This window comes from Bubalus kerabau, chromosome 2, assembly GCF_029407905.1.
Source record: "Bubalus kerabau isolate K-KA32 ecotype Philippines breed swamp buffalo chromosome 2, PCC_UOA_SB_1v2, whole genome shotgun sequence".
NCBI lineage: Eukaryota > Metazoa > Chordata > Mammalia > Artiodactyla > Bovidae > Bubalus > Bubalus kerabau.
In genome coordinates this window covers 189333272-189348617 of record NC_073625.1, presented here as the reverse complement: position 1 = coordinate 189348617, position 15346 = coordinate 189333272, and the positions used below count along the sequence as shown (strand labels likewise).

Sequence of the window (15346 nt, the reverse complement as noted above, 5' to 3'; positions counted from 1 at the left end):
TGGGGCTCACTGTCCCCCAGGGACCCCCACTCCCCAGTGGGTGCGGCATCGCCCCACGCACCTGCCTGATTTGCTTGAAGCCCTCCGGCGACACGTTGGAGAAGATGTTGCACTCGGGCTGGTTGAGAATCTGGAAGGCCACAGCACAGTGGTGGTTCTCCAGGGGCGAGATGTCGTTGTAGCGGACGGCCAGCTCCGTGCGGGCGTTGATCTGGTACCTGGGGTTGGACAGCAAAGGGACCCTCGGGTACCTGCATTCACATGCGAGTGGACGTAGTGGTGCAGGGGCGCGCGTGCTGGTCTAGAGGCTGGAGGCGATGGGGCTGCTGGAGGGACCCCACTCTGCTTGTGCCAGGAACTTACTTCTCCTGGCTCTCCGGGGTCTCAGCTGCCCCTCTGACTAGATACTCCCAAGTCGTTACAGTCCTAACGGTGGACACCACCAATGAACCTCAGGTCCTCCCTGAGGAGGTGCCCTCAAGGTGGTCAGGCCTTTGCCAAGGCACCCTGCAGACACTATAGGATATGCGAGGAAGGCTAGATGTTGTGGGCACGGGCCCGTGGCTGTCTTGTGCTCAGCACAGCATCTGAGTGTGAACTGAGGGGGTGGACACCTCCTCCTCCGGGCATGGACGTCCACATCCTGGAATCCACTCTGGTCCTGAGTAGCAATAGCATGCTTCCCAGACATGTTGGGCATCATCGCCCACATGGTAAAATTCGCCACACAAATACACAAACTCCACAGAACAACCAAAGTATCACTATGAACGCAAACCAGCAGCACTGGGCCTGGACTCTGGCAGGGACATGGGGTGGAACTCTGCCTTCGCCCCGAGGCAGGAGTGGATCAATGTTCCAGCAAAGCCTGGCCCATCTTCCTGGCCCCACAGCCTGCCCTGGACCCTCCCTGCCTCCTCGTGTCCATACCCCTGTTCTTGCTGTCACTGCCCTTGTTCTGTCTCATTCCTGCTGGAAGCAGGCTGGTGAGACTGCCCTTAGGGGAGTGAGATCCAGAGACTGGGTGGGGGTCCGCCCCTCCCGGTCCATGGGTGTGTGAACGTCCTTCCCTGCTGCAGGAGGCAGGGAGCTCTGCTGCTGCCAGGCCTGCAGTGTAGACGTGTATATGCAGACCTACAGCCAGGACCACAAAGGGCTGAGGCAGCCCCCTGGGGTCCGGGATCCTGCTGGGAAGGCCTGGCCCTGGACAAAGTCCTTGGTGGGAAGGCTGCGTCCTACAGAGGTGGGGTGGAGCTGGGGGCTCAGGAGTGCTTCGCTGACAGCTCCCGCTGGGAACTGGCAGGGGGTTGAGCTGAAAAGCTCAACTCTGACACCCAGAGTGCCCTTGATAAGAGAAAAGGACCATGTACATACGTGTTGTTGTAGCCTGGATGATCCAAGTCATGGCAGATGGCCGCAGTCATCAGGACTAGGATGTCCATTTGCGAAAACTTCTCCTGGATCAGAGAGAGGATTTGGTGGGTGAGGAGGGGGCTGGCAGGGGGTGGGGCAATGACACAGGGGGATGAAGCTCCCCCAGCTCTTGCCTCTCCCTGGGGTGGGGGGTGGGCACCCACTTGTTCATTGACAAACTGGAGGGGCGGTGTTTCCCCAGGTGGTGGAGGAGCTGCTGCCCCAAGCTCCCCTCCAGGTGGGATGTTCCCCAGACCTACCCTAAGCTCCCCACAGGCGGGATGCCCCCCAGACCCACCCTAAGCTCCCCTCTAGGTGGGATGCCCCCCAGACCCATCCTAAGCTCCTCTCCAGGTGGGATGCCCTCAGACCCACCCTAAGCTCCCTGCAGGCAGGATGACCCCAGACCCACCCTAAGCTCCCCACCAGCAGGGATGCCCCCCAGACCCGCCCTAAGCTCCCCACCAGGAGTGATGCCCCCCAGACCCTCCCTAAGCTCCCCACCAGCAGGGATGCTCCTCAGACCCGCCCTAAGCTCCCCACCAGCAGGGATGCCCCCCAGACTCGCCCTAAGCTCCCCACTTCCCCACCAGGAGGGATGCCCCCCAGACCCACCCTAAGCTCCCCTCTAGGTGGGATGCCCCCCAGACCCATCCTAAGCTCCTCTCCAGGTGGGATGCCCTCAGACCCACCCTAAGCTCCCTGCAGGCAGGATGACCCCAGACCCACCCTAAGCTCCCCACCAGCAGGGATGCCCCCCAGACCCGCCCTAAGCTCCCCACCAGGAGTGATGCCCCCCAGACCCTCCCTAAGCTCCCCACCAGCAGGGATGCTCCTCAGACCCGCCCTAAGCTCCCCACCAGCAGGGATGCCCCCCAGACTCGCCCTAAGCTCCCCACTTCCCCACCAGGAGGGATGCCCCCCAGACCCGCCCTAAGCTCCCCACAAGCAGGGATGCCCCCCAGACCCGCCCTAAGCTCCCCACCAGGAGGGACGCCCCCAGACCCACCTGCAGCCTGCAGCACCAGATCATGCTGTACATCATCTGGGCGACGCAGAAGCAGTGCCGGAAGTTGTGGAAGGGGTTGTTCCTGTAGTTTTCCTGCACGCACAGCTGCGGGACGAGACAGTCCAACCTGTGCCCACCGCCCACCCTCCTCAAGCTCCCCGCACCTTCTTCCCGATGCCAGCTCTCGACTCCCACCCGGTCCTCATCCAACTGCATTCCCGCTTCCTGGGGGTGAGGATGAGGGAGGGGTCCAGGGGTGTCCAAGGGCCACATAGGGGAAGGTGTCCCCAGGGGACCCACAGTGGGGTGTGAAGCTGGGGCAGGGCAAGGGGGCTGCGTGTGGGGTGCCAGGTCCCCAGCCACCATCTAACCTTCCACAGGCTTTAAAAAAACCCATTTGTTTATTTGGCTGTGTCGGTAACTGTAGCATGCATGATCCAGTCCCCTGACCAGGTATGGAACCCGGATCTCCTGCACTGGGAGCAGAGTCATAGCTCTGGACCACCAGGGGAGTCCCTTTCCACAGCCTTCTAACATTTGGCTCTGAGCAGCATTTTATTAAAAAGAAAGATCTGTTGAAAAACATACACTCAGTCACACATCCACACCCCTCCCCCCCACGCACACCTCACTCACACACGCACACACACACACACACACACAGCCCCCTCCATGATGCAGGCACCAGCACTCACACATGAGCACACACACACGTACTCCACACACATTGGCACACACATGTATACACCTGCATAGCACCCCCTCCCTCCCTACACACATGCTGCTTAGAACACACTCTTCACCTGACTCTCCCTGGTTCCTACTATTTTCTCCCTCACAGACAGAAGCTTAGGATCAGAGAGTGTCTGGTTGGGGATGGGTCCCCGCAGGATTCTCACAGGAGTGTGGCCTTTGTCTGCAGGAAGCCCAGGCCCAAAGGAAGGTACCCATGGTCCATTCCCAGGAAACTCGATGAAACTGTGCTCAGGTGACGGCAGGGGCCCGACACTCACCAGCCACCTCTTGAGCGTGATGGGGTTGATGCTGAAGTCCCTGACCAGGCCCAGGTCGTGGTACATGTGCTCCAGGCAGCTTAGCATCTGCAGGCGCAGGAGCAGAGGGACGGTCAGCAGTGTGGCGGGCTGGGCCCCGGGGGAGTCCTCTCCTCCAGGGGGCCCCAGGACCCAAGCCTGCTGACTAGGGGGTTTCAGCACCCCCAGAAGGGGTGTGGGGGCTTTGAAAGAGCAGTCGGGGTTAGAAGTCAATATCATTCTCTACAGGAGGGACAGTGACCAGATGAAGTGATGCTATCCCCAAATGACCACACTGGAAGTGACTTGACTTATTTATACACACAAGCACCCATCTCGATGGGTCAGGATCCTGGCCTGAGGTTCTGAGAGACACCTCCAATTCCCGCAGACCCTGCAAGAGCCCGAGGCTGGGAGCTGAGGAGCCGAGGAGCGGCGCTGACAGATATCCATCCCAAACCCGTCTCTTCGGGCCCCCAGGGGCCCTGCTGGGATGCAGTTTCTTATGCATGAACCAAAGTGTCTGGAAGGCGAGCTTCCTTCTGGGGAGCACTGCCTCCCAAACCTCATTTCACTGAGCCGCCTTCTACAGAAATCCCCGTTCAACTTGATGTTGATTTTGCTTCCAGGCCCAGAGAGGATTTACTGTCATGGTTGCAATCTATTTAAAGGCCACTCAGAACTTTGAAGCTTAATCAAGCCAAGAAGAAGATTAAATGATCTTTAAAAAGTGAGAGCTTGACAAAGTGGGCTCTGCTTTCTGGGGGAAGAGCCCAGGGAGACAGGAGGTCTCAGAGTGGGGCTGACTTAGCATCACCTTAGCAGGACACCAGCCCCCGTCCCCCAGCTCCCCGCTCTGGGACCCACACCTGTGCCCCTCAGCCCCAGTGCCCGCCCTGCCCTGGTGTCTGCACAGACGTCCTGTCTGCTCTGTTCACCAGGCAACCTTCTCTTCCCAAAAAGGGTGTATTAAGGACTGAATCATGACCCTTCAATCAAGCTGTCGAGGCCCTGAGTTCCCCTGTGACTGTGTTTGGAGAGAGGACCATTAGGGATATAATTGAGGTTATGCAAGGTCACTAGGGCAGGCGCTAATCTGCTAGGACAGGTGTCTTTATGAGAGGAGATCAGGACACAGACACGCACAGAGGGACGCCCATATGAGGACACAGGAGGAGAAGGCTGTCGACACGTGGAGGAGAAAGGCCTCGGGAGGGACCAGCCCTGCCCACACCTGGATCTCGGAGGTCGAGCTTACAGACCGTGAGAAAACAGGTTTCTATTTAACCCCCAAGTCTGCGGCATTTGCTTTGGCAGCCCCAGCAGACCTATTCAGGGAATACAGCTGAAAATCCACTTTTTCTTGTTACAAAATATATGAGAACTAGAAACACTGCAATTTGGGAGAAGTTCTGCAAATCCAATCCTACAATGAAGGGTCAATGAGCTGGCCACGGAAGGAACACCTCTGGAAGCAGACTTGCGTGGCATCACAAAGAACTCACTTGGGAAACTGGAAAATGCCCCAGCCCTGCAGTGGGGGCCCGGGAGGATGTCCAGATGGAAAGTCCTTGAAGGGGCCACATGCTGGTCTTCCTTGAGGGGACAGCCCAGACACAGACTGGGTGCCAAGGTTTGGAAACCGGGGCTTTGAAGGAGCCCTTGACAGGACATGGGGAGTGCAGGGTCCTGGCGTGAGGGCGGGAGGGCTGGTGTCCAGGCTGGTGGCCCGGTCACCCCAGCTTGGCTGGCAGCATGAACACCTAGTCAGGGTCTAGCCATCCAGAGCTGCTCATGCCCTCACCATCCTGGACCAGAGGGGCTGTAGCTCTGACACCCCTGCTCCCTGCCACACTGGCCCATTCGTGGCTGCAGGCAACCCCGCAGAGCTGAAATGTTTGCTGTGAAATCAGAGTCAAGAGGCGGTGGTGATCGGCAGATGAAACCATCTGGCGCCACTTATGTGGTGGCTTCAGAGCAGGAGGGACATGTCTGTACATCTGCTCCCATTATGGCAGCTGTGGACGCTGCAGCAGGTCCTGGGCTGGCAGCTGGGTGATGGTGAGCGTGGAGGACACATGAGACGACAGCGAGGTCCCGCAGCCTTCAAGGCAGGGCTGGGCAGATGCAGAGCTGTGGGGGCGCTCAGAGGCTGGCCCTTGAGAGAGTAGAGCAGCGTGAGGTCATCTCCCCGTCTGGTCTGTGATCAGAGGACACTCGGCTGGGCCCTGGGTGATGCAGGGCGCATCACCCCTGCGTGGAGGGGGGTAAGTGAACCACCACCACCCGGGAGCTCTGATGTCTCGGGGGGTGGCCAGATGCAGTGCTGGGGGCCACTCGGGCTGCTGAAGCTTTCAGATGTGTCCTTGTACCTGTTCATCTTTGCTGCTCATATTCCAAAATTCATGGCACCCCCAGAGGCCAGGGCTCCTGTCTGTGAGCACTTCTGGTTTGCCACCTTGGGCAGGGAGACACTTAACAGAAGCAATGGAACCCTCCCCAGGCTCCCTGGGGGTGTGGAGGTGTGCTGGTGAAACCCTGGGGCTAGATGACGGCCACTCAGGCCAAGCACACCTGCAGGGGCGCTGCCTCCCTCCCCTTAGCCCTGCCCTGCCAGCACCTGCTCATACATCCCACAGGTGGAGTGATGAGGGCAGAGAGGCCGCCTCCCCCTGGTGGATGCGGGGATCCTTCCACCTCTGACACGAAGGTGGAGCGTTCCCTCTCTGGCCACAAGCAGCCTGTGTTCTGTGGAGACAGGAATGGCAGGGTTCTGCCATCAGGGCCCCAGCTTTGCTCTTTCTCCCCGTGAGCTAAGGTCAAAATGACTACAGGGAGCGTGAGATGTGCTAAGAGCAGCACTTGCCCACCTTCTGGAAACAGGGGTGTGTGTTCTAAGCTCCCATGGGCCCACTTGCTCGTGGACAGGCCAGCAGGGTCCCCTGTTCAGCGGGAGCTACTGGGACAAGAGGTCGTCACGCTTTTCCTGGAACACCTGACTCTTCCCCTCCTGCCCTGCTTCCCTCCACCACGTCCGTCTTCAATCAAGCACTGATCCGGCAGGTGGCACTTAGAACAGCCCCTCCTCCCTGAGCCCAGCTCCAGTCCTGCATGCTGGTTGGTTGGACGTTTCGGAGCACCCGTGCCATCCAGCTAGCTGCTCTTCTCAGGGTGGACCGGGTTGGGTGGAGCCGAGATCTGTGCTTCCCCGCCCCTCTTGCTGGGGCTTTTCTTATCCCAGGAGACCACGCGAGTGACAGTGGTTCACGCAGGAGAGTTCAGGGTGCACGATCCATTTCCCGGACCTGCAGGGAAGTCGCTCTGCCGCTCTTGTCCAAGAGCGTGAGCCTTTCTGCGTTCCTGCATGACCGAAAAGCTGGCGAGAATCTGCTGCTTTCAGCGGCCTGAGGTCTATGTGGCTTTGTGATTTCCTGGGGTTCAGAGAGAGGAGGGTGTATCTGACATTCTTAGGTAATAGACTAAACAAACAACAATCTCCATGCCTGTGTTTTCTCAGCAAAAGGGAAATTTAAAAGAACTGTCATGCTGTAAGAAGTTACTCTGAGTCCTTGAAGGCTTCCCTGGTGCCTCACGTGGTAAAGAATCCACCTGCCAATTCAGGAGACCCAGGTTCGATCCCTGGCTTGGGACAATACCCTGGACAGAGGAGCCTGGCAGGCTGCAGTCCATGGGGTCACAAGTCAGACACGACCGAGTGACAGATCATGGGTCCTCGAGTCCTCATGGCTCCCCAGGCTGACCACTCTCAGCGGGACCTCAAGTGGGAGCCCCCTCCTGAAATAATCCTGAAGCCTGGAGGCTCACTCCCACGGGGGCTCAGCAGCTGCCCTGGGGGATCAGGATGCGGCCCAGTGGGGGGGTGTGGGGGCGTTTCTGAGCACCCAGATCCTGATGTGAGGCACTGCTGCTCACGTGCTCCTTGGTTCTGGCTCAGGGCCTTCCCGAGCCCAAGGGGCAGCCTGGCTGCAAAACTGGGGAAGCAAGTTAAAAGGAAGAGAAGAGAGAGGAGAAGAGGGATGGGGATGCCTCCCGTCTGGTCCCTGAGGCTGGCGCCCATTCCGATGGCTCTCACACTCACCTCATTGGGCTCCCAGAGCCAGACGTCGAAGGTGGGCTTCCGCAGGGCATCTATGGTCTCAGGGGACAGCAGGTACTGGAGGGACAGGGAGCAGTGTGGGCTGGCTCCGGCCTCTGTGCTGGACAAAGGCCTGCCACGCCTTCTCCATGTCGTCCCAACCCGTCTCAGGACACCTGGGTCCATTCTCAAGGCCACACCCACGAGAGTTCTGGAGGGGGCAACGCTACAGGGACGGACACCCCACCGGTGTGGGCTGGGGCTGGGGGAGTGCTTCAGGACTGACCGAGCAGGGGCCGAGGGGGCATCTGGGGGAGACACAATGTTCACCCCTGATCGTGGTGGAGGGCATGTGACCATGTAAGCCTGTCACCCTTGAGAGTGCTCCACACCTGCAGAGAGTGACCCTGACTGTGTGTCAGTGACATCCCGAGAAACCTGACTTTAAAAAATACAATAAAGTGAAATCGAGGGGAAAAAAATTGGCATACATTCAAATACTGGCTAAGAGGCTATTTTGAGGTTTGTTTTGGAGCCTGGCACCAGTTCAGCCGCGGGCTGTCACTGCACAGCTTGTGGGCTCTACGGAACACCGGAGTTTAGGTTACGTTGTCAGAGGAAACAGCAGACCGTAGACACAAGACAGTCGCGGTGTTTGGGAATTAAATCCAGTCATCGCCTAGGTCTTTCTGTTTGTGTTTTTAGAAGGAACCTCTGTGGAAGATGGGTGCCTTTTGTTCAGGACCCAGGCTGGGCCTTGTGACTCCCAGGGCAGGGTCCCAAGGCGTGGGCCGTGTATTCCTATGGGAAAGGGCACTTGGGTCCACATGATGACCTCGGACAACATTCAGCATGTCTTTCATATCCGAGTCAGGGAGACCCCTGGCAGCTCTGGAAGGCTCTTTGCTGCGGTGGGAACGGTGGTGGGTTGGGGGTTTGGCCTTGTGCATGGCCGGCAACCCCAGGCCCCTGCCCCCGTCTGGAGGGTCTTGGTCTTGGCAAAGTCCAGATCTTAGTGGGCAAATACGTAAAACTCAGTTGGGCCAGGATCCCGCTCAGTCTCCAGCTGAAGGCATTGTGAGATGGAGGACCACTATCATGGGACCCGTCTTTTGTAGCTGTTTTGAAGACCTTCCCGATTCCCAGGGCATTGCCTGCTCTAACAAGGGCCTCTCTCCTGTAACTGATACATCCTCTGTGACCCAAAAGCAAAACTTCTCATAATAACTACATATTGTTCAGGGACGGGAGATGCAATGAAGCAGATTATAAATAATTTAGTTAAAAATGAAAGTTCTTTCAAGTAACATTTGAGTGTCAGCCGTTTGTTCACCAAGTTGGCGATGGGGGTTGGGTGGATATCAGCGAGGAGCTATGATCTCCTGGCAGTAAGCTGTGGTCTGGGACCACTTCTGCTAAACAAATGTCAACGAGAAAATATATTCTGCCTAAGAATAATAGAAGCGTGCCATGGCCAGGGCCCTGGCGAGAGCTGGCTTTGCAAACGTGCAGACTGCAATGGGGCTGGGGAGGCCAGGGCGGCCCTGGGTGGGGCCAGAGGTGGTGGTGGGGGTGTGCCCTGAGGCTGTGGACACAGATGGTGGTTTCTTCACAGGCAGGCTGTCATCTTACCTTGGGGTAAGAGGGGACATCGCGTCGCGGCGTCAACTTTTTGGTGTTATCCAAAAAACTGTACTTGCAGGGACAGCTGGTCCTGAAGAGAAAAGCAAAGATTACTTCTGGCACCGCCACCTTGGCCTTGGTGTCGCCTGGGCAGCTAACTGTGGGGACCTCATTGGAGCCCAAACAACAAACCCCAGAGTTGATGGGCATGCACACACTGCTATATTTAAAATGAGTAACCAACATGGTCCTACGGTATAGCACAGGGGACTCTGCTCAACGTTACGTGGCAGCCTGGATGGGAGCGGGGGTAGAATGGATATATACATGTATGGCTGAGTCCACTCGCTGCTCACCTGAATCTATCACCACACTGTAATTGGCTTTACCCCAACACAAAACAAAAAGTTTAAAATACATAAAAAAAGAGTTAGTACATGAAGAAAACCTAGCACAGCGCCCTGCACGTAGTAGATTGTAAATAATTATTGACAGTGCTAAAAAACACCCCAAACTCAATCCAACCTGAACCCCACAAATGCCTTTTGTCTTATTTGTTCCAGAAAAATAAACCACAGAGCCAGAGACGTGTCACTGCTAAACCCCAAGGACCCCTGCTGGACCTCTTGAGATGATACTGAGCTCTCATAAAACACGTCATCTTCACTTTAGAGAGGCTTCTAAAAATCTTTTTCTCATGAGGTGGGTAAGACACGTTTACTCTGAAAGTTAAAAAACCATAGAAGTAAAGTTAAAAAACTAGGAAGTCCCATTTTACCCACTTCTTTCCTCTAAATCTCACACCTGGAAATGCCTTCTGTTAAGTTCGGGGCATCCTTCCAGAACCTTCCTCGGCATGGACACACACGGGCAACCCCCGATTCTTCTCAACAAGGGTGGAATTGTACTGAGCTCGCTCTCTGGCAGCTTGCCTTTTCCACTAACATGTCACAGACGCACTGCTGATGTTTTAGAGAGCTCAACCTCATCCAAAAGCATATCCTCCTTGGGCGCCAGGGTGCGGTGGACCACAGCCATCAACCCCTCCCATGAAGGACTCTGAGGATGCCCCACCTTACACACACGCTGAATGTGCTGTCTGACTCCGTTTCATTATTTAACATCGAGGCAACAAGAACGGAACAAATGGAGCCCGCTGGTTTTGGAGGGAAGCCCTCTTCTAACGTCAAGGCCGGGTGTGCTGGCCTGTGGGGACACATTTGGGGGCTGCAGGTGGGGGCTGCTCCAGGAGACCTGGGCACCTTAACTCCTTTTGAAGGAACTCCCAGTCCCCCAAAAAAAGGGAACCCGGGAGGTGTCTAAACTCTGCCCTCCTCCTGCCCTGTGTGAGATTCCCAGGCAGGGGACGGGGCCAACACAGAAGCCCGTGCAGCTCTACAGATAACGTTTCATCTCCTGGGAGAGCAATTCATATTGTATTGTAAAAGCCATAAAGAAACCCATATCCTTTAAGCCGCAAGCCTCCACTGGGGAATTTACTTTAAGAAAAGAATTAGATGCAAGCAAAGGGCTCAAAGGTAGTCACCACAGTGTTATCTATTGCTGCAAAAACCAGAGTAGAAGCTACCTGAATGTCCCCCAGTGGGAAATAATTTAAATTATTACGGTACCTTGACAGGGAGGTCTGTTATGTCATCTCTAATTACAAGTATTATGTGAAGCCAGGGAATTTGGGGTGAAAAGGGAAAAAGAAACGTTGCCTACAGTATATCCTGAAAAGTAATAGAGAACAATTTACCAAGAAAAGAACCCATTCATTTGGTGAGTGAGAATGAGTGCTGGACCAAAGCCTTCAGAATGTCTGAGGCTGCATTTTGATCTATTGATTGTTTACAATTCTGTAAGTGTAAAAAAAATTACAACGCGGTATTTCATAGTTGTTTTTCAAAACTGGGTCTCTGTACACAGCAGAACATCTGGGAAGCTCTGGACTGGATTTCAGCTGGGAGCACTGTGGTTGCTGCAGTTATTACCGACTCTTCCCCACCACCAGTATCGTCTGCAGGTTTGACGAGGAGGCTACATCACGTGCAAACTCAGAATAACACGCCTGGTCCTTTTTGGAAAAAGAGGCTCAGTGTGATCTTCTCAGTGTGCCACTGCTTCTTCCCTCCATCCGACGCCTGGGAGAATCGTCCAAGGTGCTTAGGACAGCTTCGTGTGTGGAGGGAGATTTTAAGACAGCCTGAGCAAAAGAGGAACAAAGTGAACCAGGAAAACGCGCCCACCAGACGATGTCCGGGATCGCCCTTGTACACGAGAACTTCCACTGACACACGTCTGAGCAGTGAGAGCTTGTCTACGCTCTGAAGACCACGCGCAGGATTGTCATTACTCTTCTCGTGCTTTTACCTCTTCTGAACCAACATCTGCATGCGTGCTGGGCAGGCTGGTTGTGCACCCTTCCCAGGAGGGCTGCGTGAGCTTTTGCCATCTAGGATGGTTTGACTGCTGGGATCTCTCTGCTTGCTCGAAAACCCCAGCACTGGGAGGTCCCGCCAGGGCCTGCCCACGTCAGCCAGGTGCCCCTGCCAGCTCCCTCTGTGCCCGTTGCCACGGGAACCAGCATCCTCCAGCTGACAGAGCCTCTGGCATGGTGTTTCTCCTTTTCTATTTGGGGCTGGTTTTTGCTTTTGTGTTCTGCGCCCCCAGCCCTCCCTCTCCTGGGGCTCAGCCCAGTGGTCAAGGCCATGTGTTTGGGACAGAAGCAGAGATGGTGGGCTCCAGGGCCCTTGGATGCTGCCCTGAGGGTTCCCGCAGAGCCCCGTTGGGATGAACCTTCCGGCTCCACTCTGTGGACACGTGCTCAGCGAGGTTGGACCTTGCCCTACAGCTGGGCGGGCGATTCGCCTTCTTTCCTCTTGGGGAAAAGCCAAGAGAAACCCAAGGCCTAGGTCTCAGGGGACTCTTGCCTGCTCCGAGGGTGTCTGTGGGTCTGAGTCTGATCCAACCCAACCACTATCCTGTTATTCCCTGGGGAAAGATGGTTTTGGTCCATGCAGACCCCTGGCTCCAGGGCCACACTGTGGTGTGCTCATGGGTGGGTGAAGGTGGTCATCACTTCAGACTCATTGACCACCTGAGCGGGTACAGAGCTGGGCTCACCCAGACTGGGACATTTATTCCTCTCTCAGCCCCATCATAGGCAGGACCACTGCCCAGCTGGGCTGACATCGTCAGAAAGAGCTGCTCAGCGGTGTCATCCCAGGTAACAAAGCTGGTCCCAGGTAACAAGCCAGGTCCCGGAACACTGAATGGCCTGACCCTCTGTGTGATTAGTTAGAATGGAACCCTGCCATCAACAGAGACTGAGTAGGGCAATGCAAACGACTTACCCTCCATCTGAGTCAATTTCTCCATATAGAAAAGGGCAGGGCTGTTTGTACGGGGCACAGAGGGCCGCTGGGCTCCTGGGCCAGGGTCCCAGGTGGGTGATGCTGCTGTGGATCAGACCTACGCACAGGAGGCTAGATTTCCTTTTTCCGATTGTGTTGCAATGTTTGAGACTTTACGCTACTCTATTTTTGAATGAAGAGTTACAATTACTTGTCTCTCACCTACATGGCTGCTGTGAAAACCACTGGCTGAGATGACATCGCTCTAGGCTTGGTTACGACACAGGGAGGGCACCTCTTTGGATTACCGCAGCACCGTGAGCTCCAAGAATGCACTTCTGGCAGGGGGAGGCATACAGAAGGGGCTTCAACACTTGGATGAGCCCAGCTCTCTCTGCCCCAGAGGGGCACCTGCAGGGGACATCTCATCTCCCCTGTGCTCTGAGATCAGGCGAGTCTTCTCCACGTGGTGTGCTTTGTCCCCTTTGTGTCCTCATACCCTGAGGTCCTAATAGCACCTCTGGCTGTGACCTCATTTGGAACAGGGCTGTCACAGATGTAATGAGGTCAGATCGGCCATGCTGGAGGAAGGCGACCCCTCACCCGGTATGACTACTGTTGTTCAGTCACCAAGTCATATCTGATTCTTTGCCCCCACCCTCAGCCCCAACCTCCCCATCGACTGAGGCAGGCCAGGGTTCCCTGTCCTTCACTATCTCCTGGAGTTTGCCCAAGTTCATGTCCACTGAATTGGTGACGCCATCCAACCAACTCATCCTCTGTCACTCCTTCTCCTCTTGCATGCAATCTTTCCCAGCATCAGGGTCCTTTCCAATTAGTCAGTTCTTCGCATCAGGTGGCCAAAGGATTGGAGCTTAAGCTTCAGCATCAGTCCTTCCAGTGAAAATTCAGGGTTGATTTCCTTTAGGATTTACTGGTTTGATCTCCTTGCTGTCCAAGGGACGCTCAAGAGTCTTCTCCAGCACCACAGCTCATAAGCATCCATTCTTCGGGACTCAGCCTTCTTTACTGTCCAGCTCTCACATCCATGTGAGTTGACTGGTGACAGGGGACACTTGGACAGAGATAGACACACACAGAGAAAGGCCATGCGGAGTCAGAGGCAGACCCTGCAGTGATGCCCTTCAAGCCAAGGAGCCCCAAGAATCACTAACACCCCCAGAAGCTGGAAGAAAGGCCTGGAACAGGTCCCCCGAGAGCCTTCCTGGGGAGCCTGGCCTTCCTGACAGCTTTGGTTCAGACTTCTAATGCTCAGAACTGTGGGAAAAGAAACTACTGTTTTCAGCCCCCCGTTAGTGGTACTTTGTTACAGCAGCCACAGGAAACTAACACAACCCGGGTGAAATTCTGATTTTTCTCTTGCAATCCGAATGGCCAGTGCATGTCAGAGACCATACCGGAAGCACTGCCTCGCCCCTGCCCGCACCGGGCTCTGTACAGAAGAGGGCGCCTGCAGCCTGGCAGGGGCTCATGACTCACCCTGGCTGTTCCAGGGAGGTGGCAGGAGTCAGTCATTTGAGAAGGGATGAGAGGCTGCATATAAAACCCCTTCCTACCATGTGCACCTTCAACTAACCTGTGTGCTCAGTTGCTACATCATGTCTGACTCTTTGCAACCTCATGGACTGCAGCCTACCAGGCTCCTCTGTCGATGGGCTTTCCCAGGCAAGGGTACTGGAGCCGGTTGCCATTTCCTTTTCCAGGAGATCTAGTTTGGATCTTCCCGACCCAGGGATGAAACCTGCATCTCCTGCGGCGCAGGACTCTTTACCACCGCGCCACCTGGGAACCAACTATACCTCAAAAAAGCCGACCTGTGTCCCACAAGTGCTCTGTGGGCTCCATGGATGCAACATGTTTGTGGGTGAGGTGATTCCACAAGGGAAGGTGGGGGACGGGGCCCAGAGCGCACCCCTGCCCCCTCTCGCTGCAGCAGACATGGCACTGGGCCACAGGCAGCCCGTCCCAGGCTGGTCTCAGAGAATCCAAACGAGATGACAAGTATGACACGGACATGGCATGGTCCTGGGAAGACACGCCAACGTGGTTCTGAGCCCATCGGGCTAGTCCCGAGCCCACCCCGAGGCTGCCAGCCTCACCACTCTCTGGCGGGACCACCAGCTTCCCTGTCCCCTCCTGGCCCAAAGGCCCCGCACTCAGCCACCCTCCCCACTAAGCAGGTTGCCCTCAATTTTGAAAATTCCGACAATCACCTTCAGGGTGTCAGGTGGCCTTGTAAGACGATCCAGTGTGTTTGCACAGGGCTGTGAGTGGGCCCAGGAGTCCTGCTAAGTCCCATTAGGCCCAGTGTAACCTCAGGCACCTTAGTGGCATGGCGTTCTGGGGGTGACAGGCCACATCGTCACCAGGCGGGCTCTGGACGGGTGACCGTGGGCATGAAGCAACCCCGGAGGGCAGACAGGCGGAGCTGGTCGCGTCAGAAAGCACCAGCACAGCCCTGCACACAGTCCACACTCCACGCGTGCACCGCATCCCGCGTCATCTCGGCCAACGGGGCATCTCCACCCCCAACCTGAACCTCTGCTTTGACCCCAGTTTGGCCAGGGGTCCAGCTGCACCCAAAACCCCACTCTCCAAGAAGCGCTTGGGGATTTTTTTTCGTGGATTTCGGCACCTTGGCTCCCCAGGGGCACGCATGGAGGGACACTCGTTCTGAGGGACAAGTGACTTCTGTGTCCAGACTGTGGTATTGCTCCCCCGACTGGCCACTCTGTGCTGTTGCTGCTGAGTCACTTCAGTCGTGTCCAGCTCTGTGCGACCCCCTAGATGGCAGCCC

The 15346-nt window shown here is 56.1% G+C and overlaps 1 protein-coding gene across 2 annotated transcripts in view; it reads right to left on the bottom strand.

Moving 5' to 3' along the window:
- PDE9A (phosphodiesterase 9A) overlaps positions 1-15346 on the bottom strand; it is a 108544-nt gene that overhangs the window by 10176 nt on the left and 83022 nt on the right. For both annotated transcript variants that reach the window (XM_055569745.1, XM_055569744.1), the window contains exons 8-13: positions 9182-9263; positions 7553-7627; positions 3436-3522; positions 2423-2527; positions 1375-1457; positions 62-218 (exon numbers count right to left, since the gene is read on the bottom strand). In XM_055569745.1, the coding sequence (XP_055425720.1) occupies positions 62-218; positions 1375-1457; positions 2423-2527; positions 3436-3522; positions 7553-7627; positions 9182-9263 (589 nt within the window). The remainder of the gene's footprint in view (positions 1-61; positions 219-1374; positions 1458-2422; positions 2528-3435; positions 3523-7552; positions 7628-9181; positions 9264-15346) is intronic.